The sequence below is a fragment of the Phocoena phocoena genome, chromosome 5 (assembly GCF_963924675.1).
Source record: "Phocoena phocoena chromosome 5, mPhoPho1.1, whole genome shotgun sequence".
Lineage (NCBI taxonomy): Eukaryota > Metazoa > Chordata > Mammalia > Artiodactyla > Phocoenidae > Phocoena > Phocoena phocoena.
In genome coordinates this window covers 43095263-43122865 of record NC_089223.1, presented here as the reverse complement: position 1 = coordinate 43122865, position 27603 = coordinate 43095263, and the positions used below count along the sequence as shown (strand labels likewise).

At 35.4% G+C, this 27603-nt stretch overlaps 1 protein-coding gene across 1 annotated transcript in view; it reads right to left on the bottom strand.

Annotated features, from left to right (window-relative positions):
• The window catches only part of ANTXR2 (ANTXR cell adhesion molecule 2), a 156448-nt gene that overhangs the window by 103305 nt on the left and 25540 nt on the right, over positions 1-27603 (bottom strand). Inside the window, exons 8-11 of the mRNA XM_065877428.1 lie at positions 21840-21900; positions 19899-19997; positions 18034-18103; positions 2150-2228 (exon numbers count right to left, since the gene is read on the bottom strand). Coding sequence (XP_065733500.1) covers positions 2150-2228; positions 18034-18103; positions 19899-19997; positions 21840-21900 — 309 coding nt within the window. The remainder of the gene's footprint in view (positions 1-2149; positions 2229-18033; positions 18104-19898; positions 19998-21839; positions 21901-27603) is intronic.

Genomic DNA, 27603 nt, shown 5'->3' with positions numbered 1-27603 from the left:
ACACGTAAAAGAATGAAATTAGAACACTCTCTAACACCATACACAAAAATAAACTCCAAACGGATTAAAGACCTAAATGTAAGGCCAGGCACTATAAAGCTCTTAGAGGGAAACACAGGCAGAACAGTCTATGAGATAAATGACAGCAAGGTCCTTTTTGACCCATCTCCTAGAGAAATGGAAATAAAAACAAAAATAAACAAATGGGAACTAATGAAACTTAAAATCTTTTGCACAGCCAAGGAAACCATAAACAAGATGAAAAGACAACCTTCAGAATGGGAGAAAATATTTGCAAATGAAGCAACTGACAAAGGATTAATCTCCAAAATATACAAGCAGCTCATGCAGCTCAATATCAAAAAAAGGAAACAACCCAATCCAACAATGGGTGGAAGATCTAAATCGACATTTCTCCAAAGATTGCCAACAAACCCATGAAATGATGCTCAACATCACTAATCATTAGAGAAATGCAAATCAAATCTACAATGAGGTATTACCTCACACTGGTCAGAATGGCCAACATCAAAAACTATACAAACAATAAATGCTGGAGAGGGTGTGGAGAAATGGGAACCCACTTGCATTGTTGGTGGGAATGTAAATTGATACAGTCATTATGGAGAACAATATGGAGGTTCCTTAAAAAACTAAAAATAGAACTACCATATGATCCAGCAATCCCACTACTGGACATATACCCTGAGGAAACCATAATTCAAAAAGAGTCATGTACCACAATGTTCATTGCAGCACTATTTACAATAGCCAGGACATGGAAGCAACCTAAGTGTCCATTGACAGATGAATGGATAAAGAAGATATGGCACATATATACAATGAAATATTACTCAGCCATAAAAAGAAATGAATTTGAGTTATTTGTAGTGAGGTGGATGGATCTAGAGACTGTCATACAGAGTGAAGTAAGTCAGAAAGAGAAAAATAAGTACTGTATGCTAACACACATATATGGGATCTAAAAAAAAAAAAAATTGGTTCTGACAAACCTAGGGGCAGGACAGGAATAAAGACTCAGAGGTAGAGAATGGACTTGAGGACATGGGGTGGGAAAGGGTAAGCTGGGATGAAGTGAGAGAGTGGCATGGTCATATATACACTACCAAATGTAAAATATATAGCTAGAGGGTAGCAGCTGCATAGCACAGGGAGATCAGCTCGGTACTTTGTGTCCACCTAGAGAAGTGGGATAGGGAGGGTGGGAGGGAGATGCAAGAGGGAGGAGATATGGGGATATATGTATGTGTATAGCTGGTTCACTTTGTTATATAGCAGAAACTAACATACCATTGTAAAGCCTTTATACTCCAATAAAGATGTTAAAAAAAAAATCATGAGATGTGAAAAAATGTATAGGTTTGGGATTTTGGTCTTTTGAAGGAGAGGAATTTTTTTTTTTTGCATTGATTTATATATTTTTAACAAAGAAAATGCACTCATAAGAATATCAGCCATGTGATCAGTTCCTTTTAGTGCTTTGTGTTTTCATGTTCAACAATCTAATGTCAAGATAAACCAAAAAAATTAACTATAAGGAAAACACTCTCTTATCAATGGAATTTATATATCCAAATATTGCATCTTAGGTAGTGCAAATCAACCATGTTAACTAAATTATAGTTTCAGTGTAGTTTCAAACCAAGATATTATAAAGTTCTCAAAATCAAGTTCCTTACTCTTGATAAAGCATCAACATTAAAAGGGACAAAATAATAAGCTCACTCATTAAGATGCACTAATAATTTAAAAAACATGATAAATGTCTTAGGTACTATAATGCAACCTTCATTAACAGAAAGACATTATTTCCTTTACATAGTTAATGTTTTAAGAAAAAATGCTTCATTTGGAAATCATTTTCCTACCTTATTCTAATATTTAAATATGACTTCAATTTTATAAATATCAAAATATAATGTATACTCTTTAAAATCCCTTTAAAGGAGACTAAAGGAAAAAACAAAACAACCTACAATAACTTCTATACAAACATTTTCTTGTAATGGTCTCCAGTGTTACTATTTGTACTTTCTTTACTGTAGGATGCAACAATATTGAAGGTCCATAAATTATTTCTGGGGTGAGTTATTTTTTAAAAAGTAGCTTTATGTGAACAGGGACTTACACATTCTGTGGCTGTGACTGTTAGTGAGCCCGAGATGACAGAATTTCCTCCATTAAAGCTCACTGAAACATCAAGAGTTCTGAAAGAAAATGCAGAAACAATAATTAAGAGTAATTAAAAACTGGAGTTTTGTGGAAATTTTTTCTTTCCTTAAATAATTCAGAATTAGCCAGAGAGTCTACTTTAAAAGTCAAAGCATTTGATCGGTTATCTTAGCGTTTTTTCTTTCTTAGTTCTAGTAGCCAGAGGCAAATTCCTTAAGTGATCAAATTGTTCCTAAAAGAAGCATTAATGTCGATAGAAACATGAAGAAATTCCTGTTGTTGTCATTGTTCTAGTTTAAAGTAATACATTTTTAGGAAAAAAATTAAATTAAATAATTCCTTAATCCAGAAAAATGCTGAGATTGTTTCAGGTTCACAAAAACCTAAAATGGGGAAAATACTTCCATCCGACTTAGCTTTTCCCTGTCTCTAGACATTACCATTATCACAAGATCATTGTTTAAGAATATAAAAATGGAAATAGACAGAAACTGGGCATAGAGGGAAGTTACCTCAACATAATAAAAGGCATATATGACAAACCCACAGCCAACATCATTCTCAATGGTGAAAAACAGAAAGCATTTCCTCTAAGATCAGGAACAAGACAAGGGTGCCCACTCTTACCAGTATTATTCAACATAGTTTTGGAAGTTTTAGCCATGGCAATCAGAAGAAAAAGAAATAAAAGGAATACAAATTGGAAAAGGATTTAAACTGTCACTGTTTGCAGGTGACATGATACTATACAGAGAATCCTAAAGAGGCCACCAGAAAGCTACTAGAACTAACAAATGAATTTGGTAAAGTAACAGAATACAAAGTTAATGCACAGAAATCTCTTGGATTCCTATACATTAATGATGAAAAATCAGAAAGACAAATTAAGGAAACAAATTTGCCACTGCAACAAAAAGAATAAAATACCTAGGAATAAATCTACCTAAGAAAGTAAAAGACCTGTATACAGAAAATTATGACACTGATGAAAGAAATCAAAGATGATACAAACAGATGGACAGATATACCATGTTCTTGGATGAGAAGAATCAACATTGTGAAAATGACTATACTACCCAAAGCAATCTACAGATTCAGTGCAATCCCTATCAAATTACCAATGGCATTTTTCACAGAACTAGAACAAAAAAATTTCCAATGTGTATGGAAACACAAAATACCCTGAATAGCCAAAGCAACCTTGAGAAAGAAAAACGGAGCTGGAGGAATCAGGCTCCCAGACTCCAGACTATACTACAAAGCTACGGTAATCAAGACAGTAAGGTACTGGCACAAAAACAGAAATACAGATCAATGGAACAGGATAGAAAGCCCAGAGATAAACCCATACACATATGGTCACCTTATCTTTGACAAAGGAGGCAAGGATATACATTGGAGAAAAGACAGCCTCTTCAATAAGTAGTGCTGGGAAAACTGGACAGCTACATGTAAAAGAATGAAATTAGAACACTCCCTAACACCATACACAAAAATAAGCTCAAAATGGAATTAAAGACCCAAATGTAAGGCCAGACACTATAAAACTCTTAGAGGAAAACATAGGCAGAACACTGTATGAGACAAATCAAAGCAGGATCTTTTTTGATCCACCTCTTAGAGAAATGGAAATAAAATCAAAAATAAACAAATGGGAACTAATGAAACTCAAAATCTTTTGCACAACAAAGAAAACCATAAACAAGATGAAAAGACAACCTTCAGAATGGAGGAAAATATTTGCAAATGAAGCAACTGACAAAGAATTAATCTCCAAAATATACAAGCAGCTCATGCAGATCAATACCAAAAAAACAAACAACCCAATCCAAAAATGGACAGAAGACCTAAACAGACATTTCTTCAAAGAAGATATACAGATTGCCCACAAACTTATGAAAGGATGCTCAACATCACCAATCATTAGAGAAATGAAAATCAAAACCACAATGAGGTATCACCTCACACCAGTCAGAATGGCCATCATCAAAAAATCTACAAACAATAACTGCTGGAGCAGGCGTGAAGGAAAGGGAAGCTCTTGCACTGTTTGTGGGAATGTAAATTGATACAGCCACTATGGAGAACAGTACGGAGGTTCCTTAAAAAACTAAAAATAGAACTACCATATGACCCAGCATCCCACTACTAGGCATATACCCTGAGAAAACCATAACTCAAAAAGAGTCATGTACCAAAATGTTCATTGCAGCTCTATTTACAATAGCCAGGACATGGAAGCAACCTATGTGTCCATCAACAGATGAATGGATAAAGAAGATGTGGCACATATATACAATGGAATATTACTCAGCCATAAAAAGAAACGAAATTGAGTTATTTGTAGTGAGGTGGATGGACCTAGAGTCTGTCATACAGAGTGAAGTAAGTCAGAAAGAGAAAAACAAATACCGTATGCTAACACATATATATGGAATCTAAAAAAAAATGGTACTGATGAACCTAGTGGCAGGGCAGGAATAAAAACACAGATGTAGAGAATGGACTTGAGGACACAGAGAGGGGAAGGGGAAGCTGGGACAAAGTGAAAGAGTAGCATTGACATATATACACTACCAAATGTAAAATGCATGGTTAGTGGGAAGCTGCTACACAGCACAGGGAGATCATCTCAATGCTTTGTGATGACCTAAAGGGGTGGGATAGGGAGAGTGGGAGGGAGGCTCAAGAGGGCAGGAGTATTGGGATATGTGTATACATATAGCTGATTCACTCTGTTGTACAGCAGAAACTAACACAACATTGTAAAGCAATTATACTCCAATAAAGATATTTTTTAAAAAGTTATTACAAGATGTACACTATTATATATAAAATGGATAAACAATAAGGTCTTAATGTATAGCACAGGGAACTATATTCAATATCCTGTGATAAACCATAATGGAAAAGAATATGAAAAGGAATGTATATATGTATAACTGAATCACTTTGCTGTACACCAGAAACTAACACAATATTGTAAATCAACTATATTTCAATAAAATAAAATTTTTTAAAAAATGGAAATTACAAACCATTGAAAGATAAAATATAAAGAAAGTGATCATGAAAGACAGAGTAAACTAAATGAAAAGAAAAAAGGAACGCAATTTACATATTTGTAGGCATTTGTTGTAAATGTTCAGGATTTTAAAATATCCTGACAAAGGTAGAAAAAAAGGAGAATAATTTTTGTCCATTGCTAAGAAATATAGCTCTCATTCTGAAAATATGATTTCAACTAATAATACAATTAAAAATAATTACAATTTCATTTATTCAGATTCTAATAATTTATCATTTGGGATCAGTAGGTAATTTATTTTTCATAGCTCTAAGAAGATATCAAAGAGAAAAAGATGACAAGGAGTTTTTAAAGTATTGAGGAAACAGCTCTTTTCCAAAAGAGTTTATGAAGTATATTACCACAGAATAATCAGTATACCAACAAAACAAAGGTATCCATTCATTAATGTGGAAGCAGTAGGCAACAATTTGTTAACCTACCTTCTATAGAACACCATGCTCCAATGCTCACAAAGTATTCTAAATTCCAAGAATTAAAAGCCAGAAACTTTGCCTTAATTACTCTAAATTTAGACGATTTCTTCTCTATGCCTTGAGTTGTGTGCCAAATACTATTAGCTATTGAGAGTTAGGATAAAACGGAAGCAATCTCAAGCCACTGGTAAGATTTTCAGTAATGATGCTAGGGAGAGGAGATGAGAAATATTATTCAGTCCCTACCATGGGCCAGATGCTATCCTGGGCACTTTATGGATATTATCTCATTTAATTCTTAAAAGAACTCTTAAAGTAAGTAGTTTCACAGTTTTACAGCTGGGGTACATAGGCCCCAAAATGTTAATTACCTTGCCCAAAGTGGTAAAGCTAGGATTCTCACAAATTTTGAATTCTTTCCATCATACCACACAGGCTTGAAGAAATGAAAGTTTTTAATGTGTTTTTTTTTCCCTCAATGTGATATTTAGTTTGGATTCTTACAGGGCTAGAACCCCCAGGAAAGACAGGACTAGCAAACTTCTAGCTGAACTCTTCTTCAAAATTCAGGATTACTCCTATTAAAAATATTCCTTGTAAAATATTCCCTTTAAAACATTTTGTTAAAAAAAAAAAAAGTTTAGCTAAATCCAGAAAAGAACAAGAACTTGGGGTACTTATATCAACTTAACTAAACTTCTGAACTATTCCAACACAGAATGCCAAGTGGCTTATTTAAGAAAGAAAACTTAAACCTACTTGCTTTTTCTGCAGAACTCAGCGCCTTGTTTTGCTTTGTTTTTTTGGAAGATTAAGCATAGTTCAATCCAAAAATAATGTTTCCTAGATCCTAATTCCCCTACTTTAAAGCATGTACCAGAAAGCATATGACACAGAAAGCATGGTTTTGGTTTGTGGGGGAAGATTACTGGGTTCATAATAATGTATGATTGTTGCAGGTAATCTTATTGATTCAACTTTAAAGGGATCAGTAGACATTGACCAAAGTTGTTTATAATCTGGCACGTAGAACTCACCAGAAATGAACCAGTTCTCTAATTAATGAAGGAAACATTTAATGCTTATCCAAATGGAATAAGAACAGAAGATGTATTTTATAACAAAATTCACTCTTTTCTATAGTTTCTCATAGCATGCTGATGAGGTCTTGTAGGCAACCAAACCAATTTGCACATTATTCTTAAAATCTCAGTCTAGTATAATGTAGCTGGTGTCTGATCAAACTGAGTTAGTCTCCACAGACATGGAAAGCCACCGGATGATTCTTTTGACACATGAATTCAGTTGAAACAATATAATATTCACCTTCCTGAGAGCAGTAGTAGCACGATCAAACCACTACCAGAAACAACAGTACTCATAATAACAGTGTTTATCGATTCCTTACTATGTTTTGTTTTTGGTTTTGGTTTTTATTGTGGTACGCGGGCCTCTCACTGCTGTGGCCTCTCCCACAGCGGAGTTACAGGCTCCGGACGCGCAGGCCCAGCGGCCATGGCTCACGGGCCCAGCCGCTCCGCGGCATGTGGGATCCTCCTGGACCGGGGCACGAACCCGTGTCCTCTGCATCGGAGGCGGACTCCCAACCACTGCGCCACCAGGGAAGCCCCGATTCCTTACTATGAGCTAAACACATTAACACATCTTCTCACTTAATTCTCACAACAACCCACTGAGGGAGGCTGTAGCATTATCTCCATTTTCCAAATAAAGGACCTGAAGCTTAAAAAGGTAACTTACCCAAATATTGGACTTCTCTGGCTCTGTAGTCAAAGTGCTTCCACTTCTACTGCATACCACCTTAATCCTCAGTAAGTGCTTTAGGGTCTTACATCTAAATTTCACTCACTGGCGAGAGCTTTGTCTCACTTCTCCAGTGTCACTCTTCCAATTTCTTACTATATTCACATATTTCTCATAGTTATAATGGCAGTTACTATATGATATTTATTTGTGAACATATGTGTATATTTTTATATGTATATATATTTGCTGGGAAATTTTTTCAGAAGTGTTGCAAACATGAAAACACACTCTAAAAGTTATTTCTGCTTTTAAATTTTGTTGTTTCTTTAGAAAAAATTTTGAAATTATTGGTATGATACTGGCACTGTTATGAGCTGATACTTTTGTCCAAAGCTCTGCTACTCCATTGCTGGCAAACAGATTGACAAAACCCATCTCACCCTCTAACCCAGACTCAATACCTTGACCTTTCTTTGCCCCAAGACTCCAATATACGTATGTCATGTTTTGTCATATTTTATGTAACTTGCGCTAGTATCTATGGATTTCTCATTTTGATTGCTATATAACTTTTATTGCTGGTTAGTATATTTAGGACAGTAGAACTCATACTCTCAGTTACAGAAACTTTATTATGGGCAAAAATGTATTAAAGCCACATTGTTTTCACATAATTCCATACAGGAGAGGTGAGTAAAGAGTTTATCTGTCCCAAGAATAAAATAAAATTGAAAAAGGGGATAATAGATTCAGCCCACATGTTGGGGAATCAGGAGTTATAAGTTTGAACCCTAGTCACTACCCTCTCAAGCTTGCATTCTTCAATGTGTAAAAGGGGGATAACTGTACCTATTTCAGAGTTGCTTTGGGGAGGAGAGCTTGATAAAATAATGTACATAAAATGTCCAACACAGTGCCTAGAACACAGCGGGTACTCTATAAATTACTGTAACATCTGGCTATTTGTCTAAAAAATTATTCAGCTATCAAGATACTTTTATATAAACATTTTAGATCCAAGTTAAAAAATAGCACAGATAATATAGAAGAATGTATTGCAGCAAAGAAATAATTGCCTAATACTTTTTTGTTTACTTTGAAGAATTTCTCTTCTACTTACTTCCATATAAAAATAGAGAGAGCTAAATTGTTCCAAAAATGCCTAGTATAACATATAATGTCATGCAAGTTCACGTAAAGAAAATTTTCAAAGCTATTTCCTTCCTGTTACAAAATGTTATCTTGATAAAACCCAACACTGCAACTATGTTGAGCTGTGTGCTTGAACCTAACACTTAAAACTGTACTCCAGGGCTTCCCTGGTGGTGCAGTGGTTGAGAGTCTGCCTGCCGATGCAGGGTCACGGGTTCGTGTCCCGGTCCGGGAGGATGCCACATGCCGCGGAGCGGCTGGGCCCGTGAGCCATGGCCTCTGGGCCTGCATGTCTGGAGCCTGTGCTCCGCAACAGGAGAGGCCACAACAGTGAGAGGCCCGCGTAACACACACACACACACACACACACACACACACACACAAAACTGTACTCCAAATTGGTTTCTGAATGTTGGCCAGTAAGTTCAATCAATCACTCAATCAGTCTATTACTCCAGTATTTATAAATTGCCTACAATAGGCCAACCTAGGCTGTGCTTGGTAATAGGGCCGCAATAACAAATGAAACACAGCATTACAATGTAATTGAAAGGAAGCCACATGAACAATTACAATAGAATGTGATATTAACTAAAATAGGTATAAGCACAAAGGTACTAGAGGACCATGCGGGAGTTACAACTGACTGAGCCTTGCACAGGGGCATCAACAAAGATTTCCTGCAGGAAGTCACCTCTATGATGAATCCTAAAGGATGATGAAGAATTAGTTAGGAAAAGAGATTAAAAAGGGATCCAGGAAGATGGAGCACTATTTGACAAACTGGAAGATAAGAAAGGCACAGAACAGTCAAGGAATAAAAGCCATTCAATATGGCATCAACACAGAACGTGAGAGTGAGAATATATGGCTTGAGGTCGAAAAGGAGAGTAGGAGAAGGATAATGAAGAACCCAGGATGCCATATTTAGATATTTAGAATTAGTCTTATGAGTTTTTAAGCCAGGCAGAAATATGGTCAGAATTGTGTTTTACAAATATCACTTGTTGCATCATAGAGCAGGGATTGGAAGAGTAAATTTCTACAGTAGAAGACCAGTTAACAATGTCATAGTGTATTTCACTGTTGGTAGGAATGGAAATTGGTGCACCTACTATGAAAAACAGGATGGAGGTTCCCCTAAAAATTAAGAATGGAACTACCATATGATCCAGTTATTCCACTTCTGGGTAGTTATCTGAAGAATACAAAAACACCAATTCAAAAAGATATATGCACCCTGATGTTCACTGCAGCATTATTTATAATTGCCAAGATATGGAAGCAGCAACGTAAGTGCCCACTGATGGATGAATGGCTAAAGAAGACGTAGTATATATGTACAATGGAATACTACTCAACCATAAAAAAATGGAATCTTGACATTTGTGACAACATGGATGGACCTTGAGGGTACTAAGTGAAATAAGTCAGATGGAGAAAGACAAATATGTATGATTTCATTCATATGTGGAATATAAAAACAAAGAAACAAAACAAAACAAAAACAAGCACCTAGATACAGAGAACAAATTGATGGCTACCAGAGGGGAAGAGCTGGAGGGCAAAATGGGTAAAGGGGGTCAACTGTATGCTGACAGATGGAAACTAGACTTTTGGTGGTGAGCATACTGTAGTGTATACAGAAGTCAAAACTTAATATTTGTATACATGAAGCTTATATAATGTTATAAACCAATGTTACCTCAATTAAAAAAAATTTTTAAAGAATTTCTCAGTGAATTTCAAATAAGGACCAAAGTAGAACTGAACCAAATAGTGTCAATGAGGGTAATCTGAAATGAAAATTGAGAGGTATTAAGCAGTTAGATTAAAAAGGACTTGGACATTCATAGGATGTAGGAGGTGAGGAAGAAGGAGTAGTTAAAGATGGCTTCAAAGTTTGTGTTTTGCACAGGAAGGTGGGTAATTTTGCACAGGAAACATGAAAGGAACAGGTTTGAACAGAAGTACATGAGTTTAATTTGGGAACTTCAGGTTTAATTTGCCTAAGGGAAATCCAAGTTAATGAGCTGACATTTGGATAGTGGACATTTGGTTGGTTTCAAGCTAAGGGAAAGATCTTGTCTGGAGATTTGGAACTCATAGCAAGAAAAGGAAGGCTTAGAGAAGGTGAGTTTATGGGTCAGGAATCCAGCCATGGTGAAAACTGACTAGGAACTGTAAGAAGAGGAGCCGGAGGTAACACTGGAGAAGAAACAGTCCCGGAGGTGAGACTATGAAGTCGTGAAAGACAAGGAAAGACTTTCTTCTGAGACAAGACTGGCCCACAGTGCAGATAATTCTGGGTGGTCAGGGAAGGCGAGGCTCAGAACTGAGGACTCCTTCAACTCCCTTTTCTATAAGTTGGTTCTACATTGTTTAGAATTGCTTACAAATATGTTCAACGGCTCTTTGCTCCATCCTCAGAACATTTAAGTAGAAGGATAGAAGAAACCTGAACAACTTAACAAAAAGACTGCTTGAAGTGCATTTTAATGTCAATTGGTCCTCAATTAATAGTGATAAAACTAGGGCTTCCCTGGTGGCGCAGTGGTTGAGAGTCCGCCTGTCGATGCAGGGGACACGGGTTCATGCCCCGGTCCGGGAAGATCCCACGTGCCGCGGAGCGGCTGGGCCCATTAGTCATGGCCGCTAAGCCTGCGCGTCCGGAGCCTGTTGCTCCGCAACGGGAGAGGCCACAACAGTGAGAGGCCACAACAGTGAGAGGCCCGCGTACGAAAAAAAAAAAAAATAGTGATAAAACTAAATTCAAGGGTACTAAATTCATTCCACATGAGAAATTATTAAATAGTATTCTGATATATAACTAAGTAAATAAAAGTCAAAGTCCTAACGGTCACAGTGCTTTAATTTAATGTTTAAAGATGTAAGACAATTCCAGAACAGGAGAACAGCTCATTGCCATACGTTAGGGCTACTCTGATCTGAGGAAATTTCATACTGCGTAAAATATGGTTGACATTTCAATCATAGCAACCTATTTGCAAAGTATTTATTTGCTGCTGACTTTAATGGATGTCCAATAAAAGACTGCCATTTTATGATCCATTTAAAAAGATGAAAAAATTAAATAAAATTGTGAAAGACATTTGCTGGAAGTAATAAATAATTTACCTCCAATTTGCACATACTGAAAATTAAACTGGCAACTACTCAAAAAGCTATTAAAATTATGGTGACTTAAGATATTTTGAAATCAAGTGCTACTATTTAATACTCTGCAGAGCTTTTTAAAAGTTAGCTTTATGCATAATAAATTATGAGGTGAAAATAAGGTTTCATATTTGTGAATAAAGGCTCTAGTTCTAGTTATGAATATATATACATAAATTAATATTTTGTTTAAGGATATTTTCTTCAAAGGGGTAAAAGGATAAAATAATTGAATAAAATAATTTCTTTTTGAGATAATATATGTATATAACTAAAACAAGCACTGCAGTCAGGAAGATTGCTAGATTTCAGAAGAAAAAAAAAGTTATATCAGAATTGTACTGGACATCACACCTACACTTTTATTGTAAATATTTTCAGTATTATACTGAAAATAACCCCATTTTAACTGCATTGTGTATCTTTTTAAATACTAAAAAGATGCTTCAAAATGATCACTCAATTTTTAGTGCCTTTCATCCAAAAAAGTCAAATATTTTAGTAATAGTAAAAACTTTAATAATATAAAATTTAAAAGCAGATATGTAATAGGATTTAAATACATATTTAAGGAATATCTTCCATATCATCACATAGCTATCCCTCTCTGAACACCTTTAGTTACCAAAACACTCACTAAATGATTCCAATTTTTACAAAAATCGTTCTTATATTGAGCTGAAATGTGCCTCCTTTTACCTTCCACTCTTTCTTTCTCTTGTTCTTGGAGCAATAAAGAATAAGTCAAATCTATCTTTCACATGACAGACCTGACATTTGGAGAGCCGATGTGTCACACCTGAATCGTGTCTTTTTCAGTATTTTAATTCAGTATTTTCACACTTGGCAAGATTTTGCTGGCCACCCTAGATGTACTCGAATTAACTATTGTTCCTCTTAAGAGACAATTTCTAGAACTGAATATAATATTTAGGATGGAGATGCAATGCAGATTAGGTGAACTTATCACATTTATAGGTATAATCAGAAAGCAATACACTGTGTGAACGAATACATAAATGTTCCACCATTGGGGGAGGGGTACAGAGAAATATAAAAACTGAGAGGCTCCTCAGCCTTAACCAATCTCACCAAGATTCTAATGTTTATATTCAAAATAAAGATATAACAAATGTCCTGGTATCCATGATTTAAAAAATAAATAAATCCAGTCTCATTCCTCATAAGGAAGAGAAGAAAGAATAAAGTTATGGTTGCATTACCTGCTACTAAGATAATGGAATTGGGGATTGTGTAGGTATACAGATGGACAATATTTGGTCATCATGTGGTCTAGTGCTCCTGGAGTGGGTGGCTGGGTTCCCCTGAAGACATTCACCCATTGTCAAGGGGCTATCAAGGCTGTAGCTTGGTGTCCCTGACAGACCAAGGTCCTGGCAACTAGAAGGAGACCCAGTGATTGACACATTCACATCTAGAATGTCTACTATGGGGCCTGAGTGCTGTGGATGCTTTCAAGTGTGCTCCATCCTCTGGTCCCCTCACTACAAGAAGCTCATCTCAGGCCATGGCTTTGCCCAGAGCCAGCTTGTTATTTGTAAGTACCGAACCAAGGTGGCTGAGCTCAAAGGTCACACAGTTCAGGTCCTCAGTCCAACCACGAGCCCAGATGGGGTTCCTGCAGCTATGGCGCTGCTTTGACATGGACCCTGAACAAGGGAGGAAGTGGGAGATCAGTGCAGCCAAAGCAGCCTCATCCACCAAGTCATCTGTTGACAACCAATTCATCACCTCAGTTTTCTGGTTTTTTAAAGAATTCTTCTAATAAAAAAGTATTTTGTCATGTCTCCCTCTCAAAAAAAAACAAATTGATAAAATAAATTCACATAACCATACATATATAGGTATATATATATTTCTTTTAACTGTTCATGTGAGAAGCTGTGCTAAAGGCAGAATTTGTCAAACCAAGAAAGGGAAATGGAATTAATTTATTCCAGGCAAGATGAATTACATTTTAAAAAATCACAACATTGAGGAAAATAAGATTCCATTACCAAGTCAGGCTCTAACCCCAAGTCTGCCACACATGCATCTCAGTGATCCTTCAGTATCAGATGCTTAAAAATTTCCACATACACTGATGTCCCACCACTTCTTACTTAAACCCTCTGTCAACTGTCTTTCCACACTGCCTTTTAAGGGAACTAATACTATCAGTTTCATCTGATTTAGATATTTATTTCATATTTGCCAGAAGATTCTGGCCAATGTTTTTGAAAGCACATTTAACTATACCATATGCCTCCTTAAATCTATCAAACAAGCTGTAGGATCAGGCTCTGGTTCATTCTGTTCTGTTTTTCTTTCTTCACAATGTGTTTATGTATATTTACCCAATTTGCTCTGTTCTTCTTGCCAAATTACAGGTTTGAGATCTCAACTATTGCAGAGCAGCTGTGCTATTGTTGATGTCTTCCTAAACAAGGGTCAGAGAATAAGCCCATTTTGCAAGAATGGGTGACGCCTGCACATTACACAAGGAGGCCACTGCCCTCAAAAGGGTAGGATCTGCAGAGCTTCACAGAGTCCTTCCTACTCAAACTTAAGACATTTTGGATCAAATGAACCACTGGCAGAAATTAACTCCCAAACAATCTACAGATTTTTCTAGGTAAGACAATTTGTTTAACCATATGACATTTTTAAATTAAATTGTGTCCAATGAAAAAAAAATAGGAAAGAACAATCTCAGAAAGAACAATCTCACCTTTACATTCTTTCTGTTTAAAAACTAAAAATATGTTCATTTTAGTCTAAAATTCCATACCAGATAAAGAAATTTAATACATAGAGATGTCTCTCAAAGAAAGGACTCCAAAGACCCATTCCAACGATGCTAAGCAATGATAAACCTGGATAAGATTTGCCCAGATAGCTTTAACTTTTGTTTACTCCACGACATCAATTTCCAAATGCAAACCTATGTCCTAGCTACTCTGCTACATTTTTAGTTCCCATCTCCAAGTAAAACATCTTCATGTTAAGCCTCTTTCAAACCAAAATTCACGAGCCCTGGATTTTTAAAGGAATAATCCTCAAAGAAAATGTAATTCAGGAAGTAATACAAAGATGAGAAAGGAACTCATAGAGCACACTAATGAGACGAGACACATGTCCATGGCTCCAGCTCTGAGACTGTGCATCTGGCTTTGAGGCTGTCTGTCTAGGGTTACTTCACCAGCATGCTGTTCATTATTTAAGTGAGAGGACAGGGGGAACCATCACCACATCTGTCACCCTCACACAGGAAAAACTTTCATCCATTGTTGGGCAAGATGTGTTTATTTGAAACATAGGCTAACTAGCTACTTAATGGTTTTGAATCCTTAGCCAAAAGCTAATTAGACAAACATATTAAGCACAGTCACCTTATAAGGCTAAACTGTTTCAGTTGTGTTGATTTTAATCCAATCTCATAAGAGAGCTCATCGCCTACAAAAGTATCTGAAGGAAATTCAAGGCAAAGGAAAGGTCCAAATTACTTGCAACATACTTAGTAGAACAAATAATGATGTCGCCAAATGTCCGATACATTAATAAATAAAATCTTCACATATTTTGCCTCAGTGGTGTCATGTACTTGATAGACAAAAAAGAAGCAAAAGTAATTATTTTAGACAGATTGCTTTCCAAAACATTCTCAGCTTGCTTGTAGGTGAAATATTAATGTCAAAAAGCAAACAAATGATTTTTTCTCGTGCTTGATATTTATTATGTCTTATATGATTTTTAGAAATCACATCTTCTGAGTATTTAGCCAATCTACACATCACTAAAGAATACCAGCAGTATCTATGGCAGTGTCTTAAAAAGGAGACTGTGCCCCAAGGCAAATTCTAGAGAAAACAAATTCAGTGTTGGATAGAACAGGTATATTGCATTTTATAACTACTTTGGAGAAGAAAGTAAGCTGTCTTCCTTAACTAGTCATTACTATGAAAAGGTCAAGATAATTTCCTGCTCTCTTAAATGGTATGATCCCCCAAACAGAATTCTGATCATCTTTCTCCTACCTGATATACTCAGTAATCAAATGCACTCTTTTAGCTCTTTATATAAATAGTAAATCAAAATGTTTGAGAAAAATGTATTCATTCTTTCATGCAACAAACATTTAGTGAATCTACTATCTGTCAGGCATTGTGTCAGTGCTAGAGATATAGAAAGAAACAAAATAAACCAAATTCATCCCAGCAGGAGGGAGACACAATAACAAACTAAATGCTTTGGAGAAAAAGTGAACCATGAAAAGAGAATAGAGACTGTTAAACTCAAGGGAGGGGGAAGATTGTATGATTAAATAGGGTGACTGGCAAGGGCTTACTGAGAAGGTGATATGTTGAACAAAACTTGAAGTTGAGAGAGTGAGACAAGAAGGAAGGAGCCTTTCAAGCCACTGGAATAAGCTCAGGTGGTTAAAGAACAACAAAGAGGCCAGTGTGACCATAACAGAAGGGGCAAAAAGAGGATGAAGTTGGAGATGCAGTGAGGGCCAGATCTTGTAGAACCTTATAGAACATTGCAGTGAGTAGATTTGCACTCTGAATGTAATGAGGAACACATCATCAAGGATTTTAAGTGGAGGGCTGACATAAACTGATCTGTTTTAACAGGATCACGTTTGCCAAGGACAGAAGAAGAAAGATGGGTTGAGAGGCTAATAACCTAAGCAAGAAATGACAGTAGCTTGGTCTAGGGTGGTATCAGTGGAGGTGGTGGGGAAGGACTGGATTCTGAACATGTTTTGAAATCAGAGCTGAGATTTGCTTATGGGCTGCATAAAAGAGATCAATAATGAGTCAAAGGTTTTTTACCTGAACAACAAAAAGGTTGGAGCTGCCAGTGACTAAGAGAGAGAAGACAGCTCTGAAAGCAGACTGGGGAGAACAATCAGGAGAATCAATATGGACTTATAGATTCAATAAAATAAGACCAAACTTTTAAGTCAACAGATCTATCTTTGCTAATACAAGACTATTACTCAGAAAGCCATTGAGTCCCACTGTGCCCTTGTGGTACAGATGGCTCCACGCAAAATGGATGGGCCTTAAATTCCAAGGCCAGTCTAATTTGGCCATAAGCATGTTACCAATACCAGATTATTATATGACTCAGAAAATGAATACTTTTTTATAGAAAGAAAACAGATTCTGATAGTCTTGCTTTTATAAGTTATATTATGCAGCTCTTTTCAATCAATTTCAAACAGAAAGCTGATACTGCTCCAATTTACTTGGATGACCAGAAGTGATGTCCAACAGATAGCTTGAATATTTAAGCATCCACAAAAGTTAAGTGCTCAAGTGAACTTCAAACTACTAAAATGATTTTCTTACGTTCCACAAAGGAAAATATAATCTTCACTTTCTGAACACTAATCCGGACTTTGGATTGGCGCCTTATGTATATTAGTTTCCTCTGATCCAGAGGAAGGTTTGAGATCAGTATATAGTGATTCTTGAAAACTGTATCCTAACCATTATCCTAAGCATATTGCATTTACTACTGTTGGACAAGAGAACATTTGAACTATTTGCAATCATTTCCTGCATAATAGAGAGGGCAGGGGGAAAAAAATTCACACATGGAAATATTAAGTTGATGGTGAAGTTATCTGTATATAGGTGATTAAAATAAAAGCCCTTCTTCCAAACTAAATATCCCTTATTTTATCCAGCTATGATGGTTTATTGCCACACCAAAGAACATGAAAATATACTCCTTAACAGGACTGGGACACAAATTAATGCACAAATATTTCCTAGTCTAAGTTGTGCCTTATTGAGCCATGTTCCTTTTGCTCTTCAATCTTAATATTTAAACACTACAGTCATTAGTCAAAATCCCACTTTGAAACTCTTGTGTGTATGTGTATGTGTGTGTGTGTAAATTCAATACTCTAAAGTTCAAAATAATGGATATGGCTTTATTATTTAAAGGCTCTAACAATATTTCTCAAGTCTATCCAGATAAATATTTATAGAGCCTTTTAATCAATATTTAAGAAACAAGATAAAACAGACTTTACCCTTTTCAACCTACTAAGAATATGTATAGTTAAAGTACTAACCAGAGTGATTTGTCTAGGATTTACTATTTCATGTTTAATCTGTATATCAAGAAAAGATAAAATAAAACAACCAATGTATATTTTATCACCATTTCCTTATAATTTGTAGCTAAAAAGTTTTTAAATGTTTTTCATAAAGTACTTACTGTCCAACTTCATTCAGGGTAGGTGCAGGACAAAGCACAGAATTACTTTCCACACTCACTGGCATTACACCTATAAAATAAAATGTCATTTAATCAATAAAGGGTTTTATGTATCTCACACAGTTTCATTAAAAATATGAAGAGACACAGGAATCAGAGTTCAAGTGTGAGACATTAGATACATTAGCATGAAAAAAACAAAAAGATACTCATCTAAAGAAAGAGGAGAATGAAAAACAGGAATAGATTATATGCCTCATTGATATATAATACTGGTAAATCATAAATTATGATTTTTTGATATAGATTAAGTTCACATACAGTTTGTAGATACTATAAAATTATCACCTTTTCTCCCTCAATTTTGCCAATATATTAGATTTTCAAGGAAAAATTATATATATTTTAAAAGCAGAATTTAAAAATGATAGAGAAGACAAATGTCCAAAGGATAATACATTTCTTTCAAGAGTTTAATAAAATAATTGGGTTTACAATATATAAACACATTTTATAGAATGCTTAAATTGCCTTGCAATTTTAATAGCATATGAGAAAAATGATCTAGACTCTAAATACTCAGAAAAGTTACATAATTAGATGGATAATATTAGAATACAAATGATGAAAATACAATCTGACTCAATTTATTTGAAATTTACTTTAATAAATTCAATCCTATGTAGCTATGTGTAAAATATGTTTATATTATAATCAACTCAAATATGTAATCAAAAGGAGTAAGGTAAAGCTGATGCTTAGATACAGATGACTACTGAATTAAAATGGTAAGATTATTTTGTCCTCTTCAGTTGTAGAACCTACTAGGAAGAAAGTTTTTTTACTAATATTATTGTCTTTCCTTACCAAAATGATGATCTTAATAAGAAAGAGAGGAATTACTGATGGCATTTACCATGCTGAGATCCTCACCACTTTAATTCAACAAAGTATGGAGCAGTGACTGTGTATGTAGCCAAAGCTGTGCTAATTGGAGGGTTTAGAACCATCAGATAAACAACAAAATCGTAGATGAACCTCTTAAAAAATAATTCCACCAGAGTTCACAGAGTTGCAGCATCTGCCTTACAGTATAAAATTTTAGAAGACAATATAATCATCAATGAGGAGAAAATGTCTTAATAGAGACCCAAAATGCTCAGCATACTAAGATCTATTTAAAGAGCAGAAGTTTTTCTCAGATTGAAGATAAAAATGTTACACTCATCTTCTCCTTTTTTGAAAGCCAAGTGAGGGAAAATAAAACTTAATTCCCTAAATATGATAATTATCAACAAACACTGTGCCAGGTGGGCACTGGAGATATATCTATAAGGCAAAAAGCCTGTCTTCAGGAGACTGGCTGACAAATTATTGGGAAATTAGATAAAGATAACAAGTGGCAATAAAATAAGGCAATAAGTAGTAGAGTAGTCCAAGACAGTTAGATTTTCAGGCAAGAGTGACAAGAAACAAATCTGGAGAAAGAGGCAATTAAATCAGGCGGTGGATAGAGTCTGTACGGAGTACAGTCAGGAAAACTGGGTTCAACTCTCAGCTCTGCCCATTATTACTTGTGTCACCACTGGCAAGTTATTTGACTCTTTCAGCCACAAGGGCATCATTTGTATAATGAGGCTACTTAGGATGGGGTCCAGCATTTATTAACTTATGAACAAATGTTGCCATTATTAAATAACTATTAAGTAATTATTATTATTACTTGTATTATCATTGGACTTCCTTTCTTTATCCTCTGATAAAAAAATATAGCATAGTTGGTTTCAGTTGGGGAAAAGAGGAAAACACTTGATGCTGATATACTATGAAGATATTAAAGCAATATTGAAATTATGGAGACCTACTCTTTGTGTATGTTTCATTAACAGTGTAAGTACAGAGAACACGGCCATTCCGACTGCCCAAGTTGAATCCTCTTCCATTCAAAACTATTTGAAATTCCTCTAGAAGTAAAAGGAAAGATAAAAAATTTAATCATTACTTTACAAAAAACAACAACAAAAAGCGTAACTTGAAACAAAAGTATCAAGGTACAAAGAGTGAATTTTTTAGTACTATTCAGCCAAGTAATAACAACAAAGACATGGTCCTACTTGCTTTCATAGACCCTACAGGTATGTACAGTGAAGATACCCTTCGCTGCCACGTAGAGATGCATTCTTTTATTTTTTGAACAAAGTGTTTTCCAATAGTGACCAAGATTTTAGAATTGAAGCATGACAGTCATCCCAGCCAAATACCATACAAACTTGCCCAAATTCTATCCTGAAGAAAATATCCACAGGAAAGAAAACTCTTTGTTTTCCTCTTGTCTAGGAACTGAGGTATGAGAATGTAAAGAAGTTAATGCCTCATATTATCTGGTTCTTACAACAGTCGTGCATTATATTTTCTTTAATCTATGACACTGTACATAGTTCTTCTTTAACAGCTTCTTCACATCCTTAATTCCAGTTTTATTTTCTGTTGCATACAAACTTATAACTCATCAAGGGTCATGCATTTTGGACTAAAAAAAATCTGTGGCCAATAGGTAAAAGAGGTTGATTGAACTCATATTCTGTGTAAGAGGAGCAGTCACTAGATGTTAGAAAGTGAAATAATATGCTAGAAGAAAATTTTAGCTGCCAATCAATGTTTTGGTTGGCAACTAAATGTTTGCTGCTTAGTTGCAAGGTGGTATGTCAACTATTTTAATAGTGATCAACTTTCAATCCTCTCGGAGACCTCCTATCTGAAATAATCTAACACATATAGAGTAATTAACTGTGGAAGAAAATACTGCCATGCCACTCTCCATTCAGTGTATGATGAAAGGAATGTTCTTATAAGTTAAAATAAAGTGCAAGTGAAACTTAAAATGTGACTCAGAAAAAGAACATGAGCTTTAGGAGTGAGACAGACAAGAGTCTAACAGGATATTTACTAATAGCAAGTACTGAACATGTCTCTGTCTCAGTTTCCCCATCCGTGAACCCGGGATTCTAAAACTGTCGAATAGTGTTGTTATGAGGATTAGGTAAAATTCTAAATGCATAGAACGCCATCCTGCTCTGGAATGTTCAAAGGCACTATTCCTCTTGAATGTCTCAGTAATCATTAATGGAGGAGTCTCAAAGATGCAGAACTTCATCCCATGTCCAGCAGTTGGGAGGTTCCGCAGTAACTTGCACAGCACATTTCCTTCCCCACCAGACCCAATGTTTTTCCTTTTGAAAGAAAAGTCAGGTTAAAAGGAACTCCAGGTAAGACCTGAAGTAGAAATAGTACAGGCCAGAGAGAATCGCACTCTCTTTGGGGTGGATGGCTTGAAAGTGCTAAAATCCTAGTCTGTTCTTAGAACAGCTGATGAAGCCACCTGCTTCTTTCTTGCCCTCCACCCAAAAATCACTTCTTTATGGGCCCTGAACTGGCATGTACTGTACTTTGGCCAGGTCATCAAGGCACGGAGCTCAAAGTCTACAGATACCTGACTGTATAATCAGATAAAAGAGAAAATTTTCTAGTTTACTTGTCATAGGAAAGGTCTCAAACATGAACTAAATATACAGAAGATTTTAAAAGCCTGTCGCACAATATGTTCATTATTTAAAATAACACTCCAATCTTAAAAATTTGAATTTAAAATAGAAATATTTCAAGGAATTATTTAAAAATTCTTACAGAAAAAGATGCCAAAAAATTAATTTTGCTATTCTCTTTCCAACATGAGTTTCAAATTGTATATTTTAACTAGGAAAAAAGTACAACTTCTTACAAGGTATTTTTAAATTCTAACCACTTACCCCCCACACAGACGCTTGAGGGCCGTAATTCCAGGATTTCAGTGCACGACTGAGCTAGTATCTAAAAAGGAAAAAAAGAAGACCAAGGTATAGCACTAAATCATAACATGTAAAGTGAATTATAAGGTTACTAATAATCTGTGGTCCTCCCTTTAACTTCAGTAGATGGCAGAGAAAATTTTATTAACCATCTCGTATATAGCTACCAAGCTCTTAGGAAATTTCTGTGTCGTCTTTCAGCATATATTCTAAGATTGTATTCTGTAGGAACCCTTATTTGATTAGAATAAATACAGATAAGCACAGATAAAGTGGGTTGTTGCCTCAAAGTCTGGGAACTTAGACATGAAAAGATAACTAAAATTTCCTGATAGCCATAAAAGCAATGCTGAATTTCCCATCAGGCAAAAACAAGATAGCAAAATCAGACCTCCTATTTAATTATGCTAATTTAATGTTTTCTATTAAAAGGTTCAACATAATATCAATAAATAAACACTTCTTTATTTGACTCTGGCATTTCTATTCAATTTCTCTGCCTCAATTCCCATGGACGCTAATCCTCCTTACATGCATCAAACATTACACTTGCAGAACACAGGCCCCTTGTATGAGCCAAATATTATTCTCAAAAAGACAGACTCTCTACTCCAGCATTCCCAGAGCACAGGAACAGAAAGGCTCTTCTTAGCTTGTTCTGAGAAACAGAAACCACCATACAAGGCACAAGGCTACAAGCGAAAAACAACAATGATGAAATAAGCTGCTCCTAATGGACTCAACAATCCTGCCTTTATTTTTAGAACTGCTCTGCACTACATTAGCAAAGGCAGACAAGTTCCAGATGATCTTTGAACGACATTTTTTTCTTGACAGACATTAAAGACAGATGATGTACAGTAGTTTCTAGCATCTCCTGCTCATAACTAAAGCAGGAAGGAAGGACTGTAGCAGGATATAGAAATGCTTTCTGTGCTTTCTTTAATAACAATGGAAATATAAATTGTCAGACTCTAAAATACAGCTGGGTCAAATCACGGAATTTTTGTTGCTGAATATGCCTCTCTGAAAGAGGAAACATTTGCACTTTTTAAGGTCATTTCCCAGTAAATCCACTTTTCACTTAGTGATTGAGGCTTTAGTAATTAGGAAACAAATAGAATAAAATATTATATCTGAGAAATTCCAAGTGAGGTCTATTTAAACTCATAAATAACCAAAGAGATTCCAGAGTCACCCAAAGACTGTCAGGGCCCAAACACCTTGTGGTCTGCTATTTTATCTTCGATAATCAACACTCCTTTGACGCGTGAGTACCTTTGCTCATTTAAGAATTGAGGACCCTTGTCAAAGGGTAATGTGTCCTCTTGGAAGGGAAGTATCTCAAATCACTAACATCTTTAAATATTTTGACATAATTCAGATAACAAGACTCTGAAATGAACAGAATACAAAAGATTTGCCAAAGGAATATGAAGCTAAAAAGGTTTTGCCAAAGGAATATGAAGCTAATAATACCCTAACTAGCAAAATTGGGGTATTATTGCTTTAGTTTTGACCAATTTGAAATAAAAGTGAGAACTGAGCCTCGAAAATGGACGGTCAAAAGAAAACATAAAGTCCCCCAAATCTATTTTACCTGGTGACAATTCTTGAAAGAATTTATTTTAAAATAAATCCTGTTAAGGAAACGGACTGATCTTACAGCTTACAATCTTTTTACTAGTTATTTTAGGCACACCTCTATCAGCATTACAGAAAAATGTTTTGAACACCAAGAAAATTATGAGAGAGGCTTAAAGATTGCATCTATTGGAAATAGAAATCATTTTTTAAAAATTCCTTAGAATAAGGTAAATCAAGAAATTATAAAGAGATTTTCCAAAAGCTGTGTCAAAGACTATGCAACCCAGAATGACCTGTGTGAATTTCTGAAATTATGTTGGTTTTCTTTCTCCTAAAAATATTGGCCATAATTAAATCAGATCTCAAACTGTTAAGACAAATGTTTGTGTTGACTTCCTCTTTTGATTTGAGGTATTTCATCATAACATTTCTAAAATGGTAGTTCTAATAGCAAGATCAAATGATCAATTCTAATGGAGCTCTCCTTAAGACTGGAGAATAAACACCTTCAAGGTCCATTGATGGTCTACTGTTCTGAAGTCAGACCCTGTTTATCCCCTGTAAAGTATTTTGATTTTCAAGAATAAGTTCAGGATAATTTAGAAATTTATGTTCTATTCAAGTCTGAGATTAATTAAATTAAATTACATTAAGCAGAGATTAAGAATAACTAAAGGTTGGTTACATCTTGCAGTAACTTGTATAATATACATTTATATATAAGAATACCCTTACATTAGTTTAATATTCATACTTAATTATTTTAACAAAATGAGCTCTATAGAAATGATATTATTGAATGAAAAAGTGATTCAGGTAACACATTCATTGAAAGACAAGCACTTTAGACCATGAGTCATTAAACTGGCATCACAAAAAAAAAAAAAAAAAAAAAAAAAAAAACTGGCATCACCATCTGACAAAATCTAGATGAATCCCCCTCAGAACACTACTACCTTTCTTTAAAGTTTATTTTGATTTTTTTATTTCTTAGGATCTTATTGAGTGTTGAATCACCTCCTCTATTAGAAGACAAACTGAGCATAGAAATGGGATCATATACTGTGCTAGCCTTCCAAGACTAGCACATTGCTTTGTACACACAGAACAACAACAACAAAAATGCTTAGAGAATACAGATTGAATGCACGAATTAATGAGAATATTAAAAATGTCTATCTAGAAAGCAAATCAACAATCATAAAAAGACCAAGATAAAGCAAAATAAAGTTAATTTATGTGAAAAAGCATCTAGCCTTTCAAAAAATTGTAAAGGTTGGAAATCTAAAGACCCGTAATTTGAAACTAAGTTCACCAAAACCATCTTCACATGATAAATAGAGAGCAAGAAAATGTGGTGGGGAAAGAAATGAGAGAAGAAAATGTATGCATTTTAGAAAATAAAATCTGCTCTAAATTTGGTTTTTCTATCTAGAGTTTACCATGTTGCTATTTTAAGAAAAGAACAACTAGAAGTTGCTGTGATTTAATAGTCATATGCAAATCATTTCCATTAAATTTTTAAACAAGCACTTCCATAAATACAAAGCACTTCATAATCTAGTCTCACCAAGTAATTGCACAAATTCAAATGCTCAAGACTTCAAACTGGACCTATTACATTAAAATTGTCATCACTAAATGACAACTGACAGATGGGACAACTATTTTTAAACACTAGTTAATTTTTACCAACTTAAATACTGTTATTGATTGATTGAACATTGGATCAGGTGCCCCATCTATGATAATTGATGCATTATTTTTCATACTCTGCACTTTCATCACCTGTACAACAGAGGACCTTGTAAGGATGTTTCTTCAAATATGTGTTGCCATCTGCCTTCATTAAGTCTCAACAGAAACAGAAAATAGTTTCCAATAAAGTTTGGCCTTAGTTGACATCAAGAGAGCTAATAGCACCATAGAACGAATTTAAAGGCAAACCAAATGCTATTAATAAAACCAGGGTTCTCTAAGTCATCAACACACTAGATGCAAAATTGCATCATTTGAGACTTTGGAGTCCATTTATATATATTATATATATATATACAAATTGGCAAAGAACTTGATGATCACCATGAAAAAAGTATACTACTGAAGCATCTGTTCACTTAAAAAATAATATTAGTATTAAGGAATATTTATAAATGAAAAAAATATGTACATTATTACCTAATCCCTACTTTTAAATCCTCAAATGTTAATACGGATGAAAAAGTCAAACTTTGTAAATTCAGTACCACTAGCAGCAGTCAAAAATTCAAAAGAATTTCTAACAATAATAATAATTACCATTTGTTGGGTGCTTATTATGTTCTAGGAACTGTGCTAAGTACTTTATATAAATTTCTTCAATTAATCCTTCCAAGTCTTAAGAATGCATACTATTTTTATCCCCATTTTACAGATGAGAAAATTGGAACTTAAGAGAGATTTTTAAAAATTGTCCTAGAACAATTAGCTTTTAAATAGCAGAGCCAGATCTCCCCAGGTTTGATTGAGTCCAAAGCCCATTCCTCTAACCAGTGCCCTCTGCCACCCTCCAGACTTGTGATAAATGGTCTACCCATTACAAAACCTAATATCCAACAAACTACTGAAATTCGCCTGCTTGTTTTGCCTGGACACCTTTTATACTATCAAAAACAATCTAAAATCGGACTTATTTCTTATCTTCAAAATTATGTCACTAAGCTTTCACCTTTATTTATGGGGGTTTTACAGGTTTGTTTTAAAGTTCCCAACACCACTGACTGTGAATAAGTTCAAATTGTAGATCATCCTATGAGTTAGTAATATATGGGATACCCAAATGGTTAGGGGCCTCTCTCTTTTTATGTATTTATTTTTCTCTATTGTCTTACTTTATTACTGCTTTCTTTCTCAAATTTGGTTTTGTACAGATAAAACACTTGTACTTTTTACTTCTCAGCATCATCCGGAAGCTAAAAGACAAGCCAGGCTACCAGAACAACAAGCTATACCAGAGGTCCTAATACTGGTATAAGAACACAACAAGCACTTGGAAACTAAAATCAAACGGTGCTTAGAAAAATTAATTTGTTATTTGATCTCAGGACAGATTTTTCCCTAAGTTTTCTTTTAGACATTTCTGGTTTTAGCTCTTATATACAAATCTGTATAATCCGTTTGAAATTACTTTTTATATGTGTCATCTCACTGTCGTGGCCTCTCCCGTTGCGGAGCACAGGCTCCGGACGCGCAGGCTCAGCGGCCATGGCTCACGGGCCCAGCGGCTCCGCGGCATGTGGGATCCTCCCTGACCGGGGAGCGAACCCGTGTCCCCTGCATCGGCAGGCGGACTCTCAACCACTGCGCCACCAGGAAAGCCCAGGACAGATTTTTTTTTTTCCATAAAATAATGATGTCAATGGTATTTAGGTTTTATAGTTCTAAAACTCTAGAATTTGCCTGAGTCCTGGGAACGAAAGGCACATTCAGAGCCAGAAGGCAGAAGTTTGGTGATTTTGTTTGGTTTGGTTTGTTTTTTCTCTATTTTTTCTTGATGTGGAGCAGCAAATTTTTGATACAGACTAAATAAGTCTTTGTCCCTCCCCTCTCATTGTCTCACCTGGGTTGCTAGACACACAGAGACACTCTTTTTCTAATCACAGTCATGATCCACGTTTGCCCTATCTCCCCAAATATTCTACTTCAACATAGCTGTTCTCATGTCATGAACGCATTCATACTAATATATGAATGTCAACATGTGAATGCATGACCCTTCGAACAACCTGGACAGGATTATAGCCTCAGGAGGATTTTTTGTTAAGCCATGAAAATCCCTATACATGGAAATGCAGGCAACATAAACATTAGAAAAGCAAGAAACGCAAGCAGCATGAGGGAAAACATTTTCTAAAATGGGATGCCAACATTGGAAAACAAGGTCTGCCTACATGTCTGTCCCTCTGTTACTCTTTTTCTTAGTCTCTTTCCCTCCAGTATTTGTGAACCACAGGGTCTTTAAACGTTTTCAGCCTACAGTTACACCCACGGGGCACAGGTTGGGTAGGAGATAAAAGTGTGAACTTCCAGGAGGGAGAGGTCTAGGCAGAGCAGCTGATGGTATACACAAGACCATCTGCAAGACCTGTGTTCATAAACC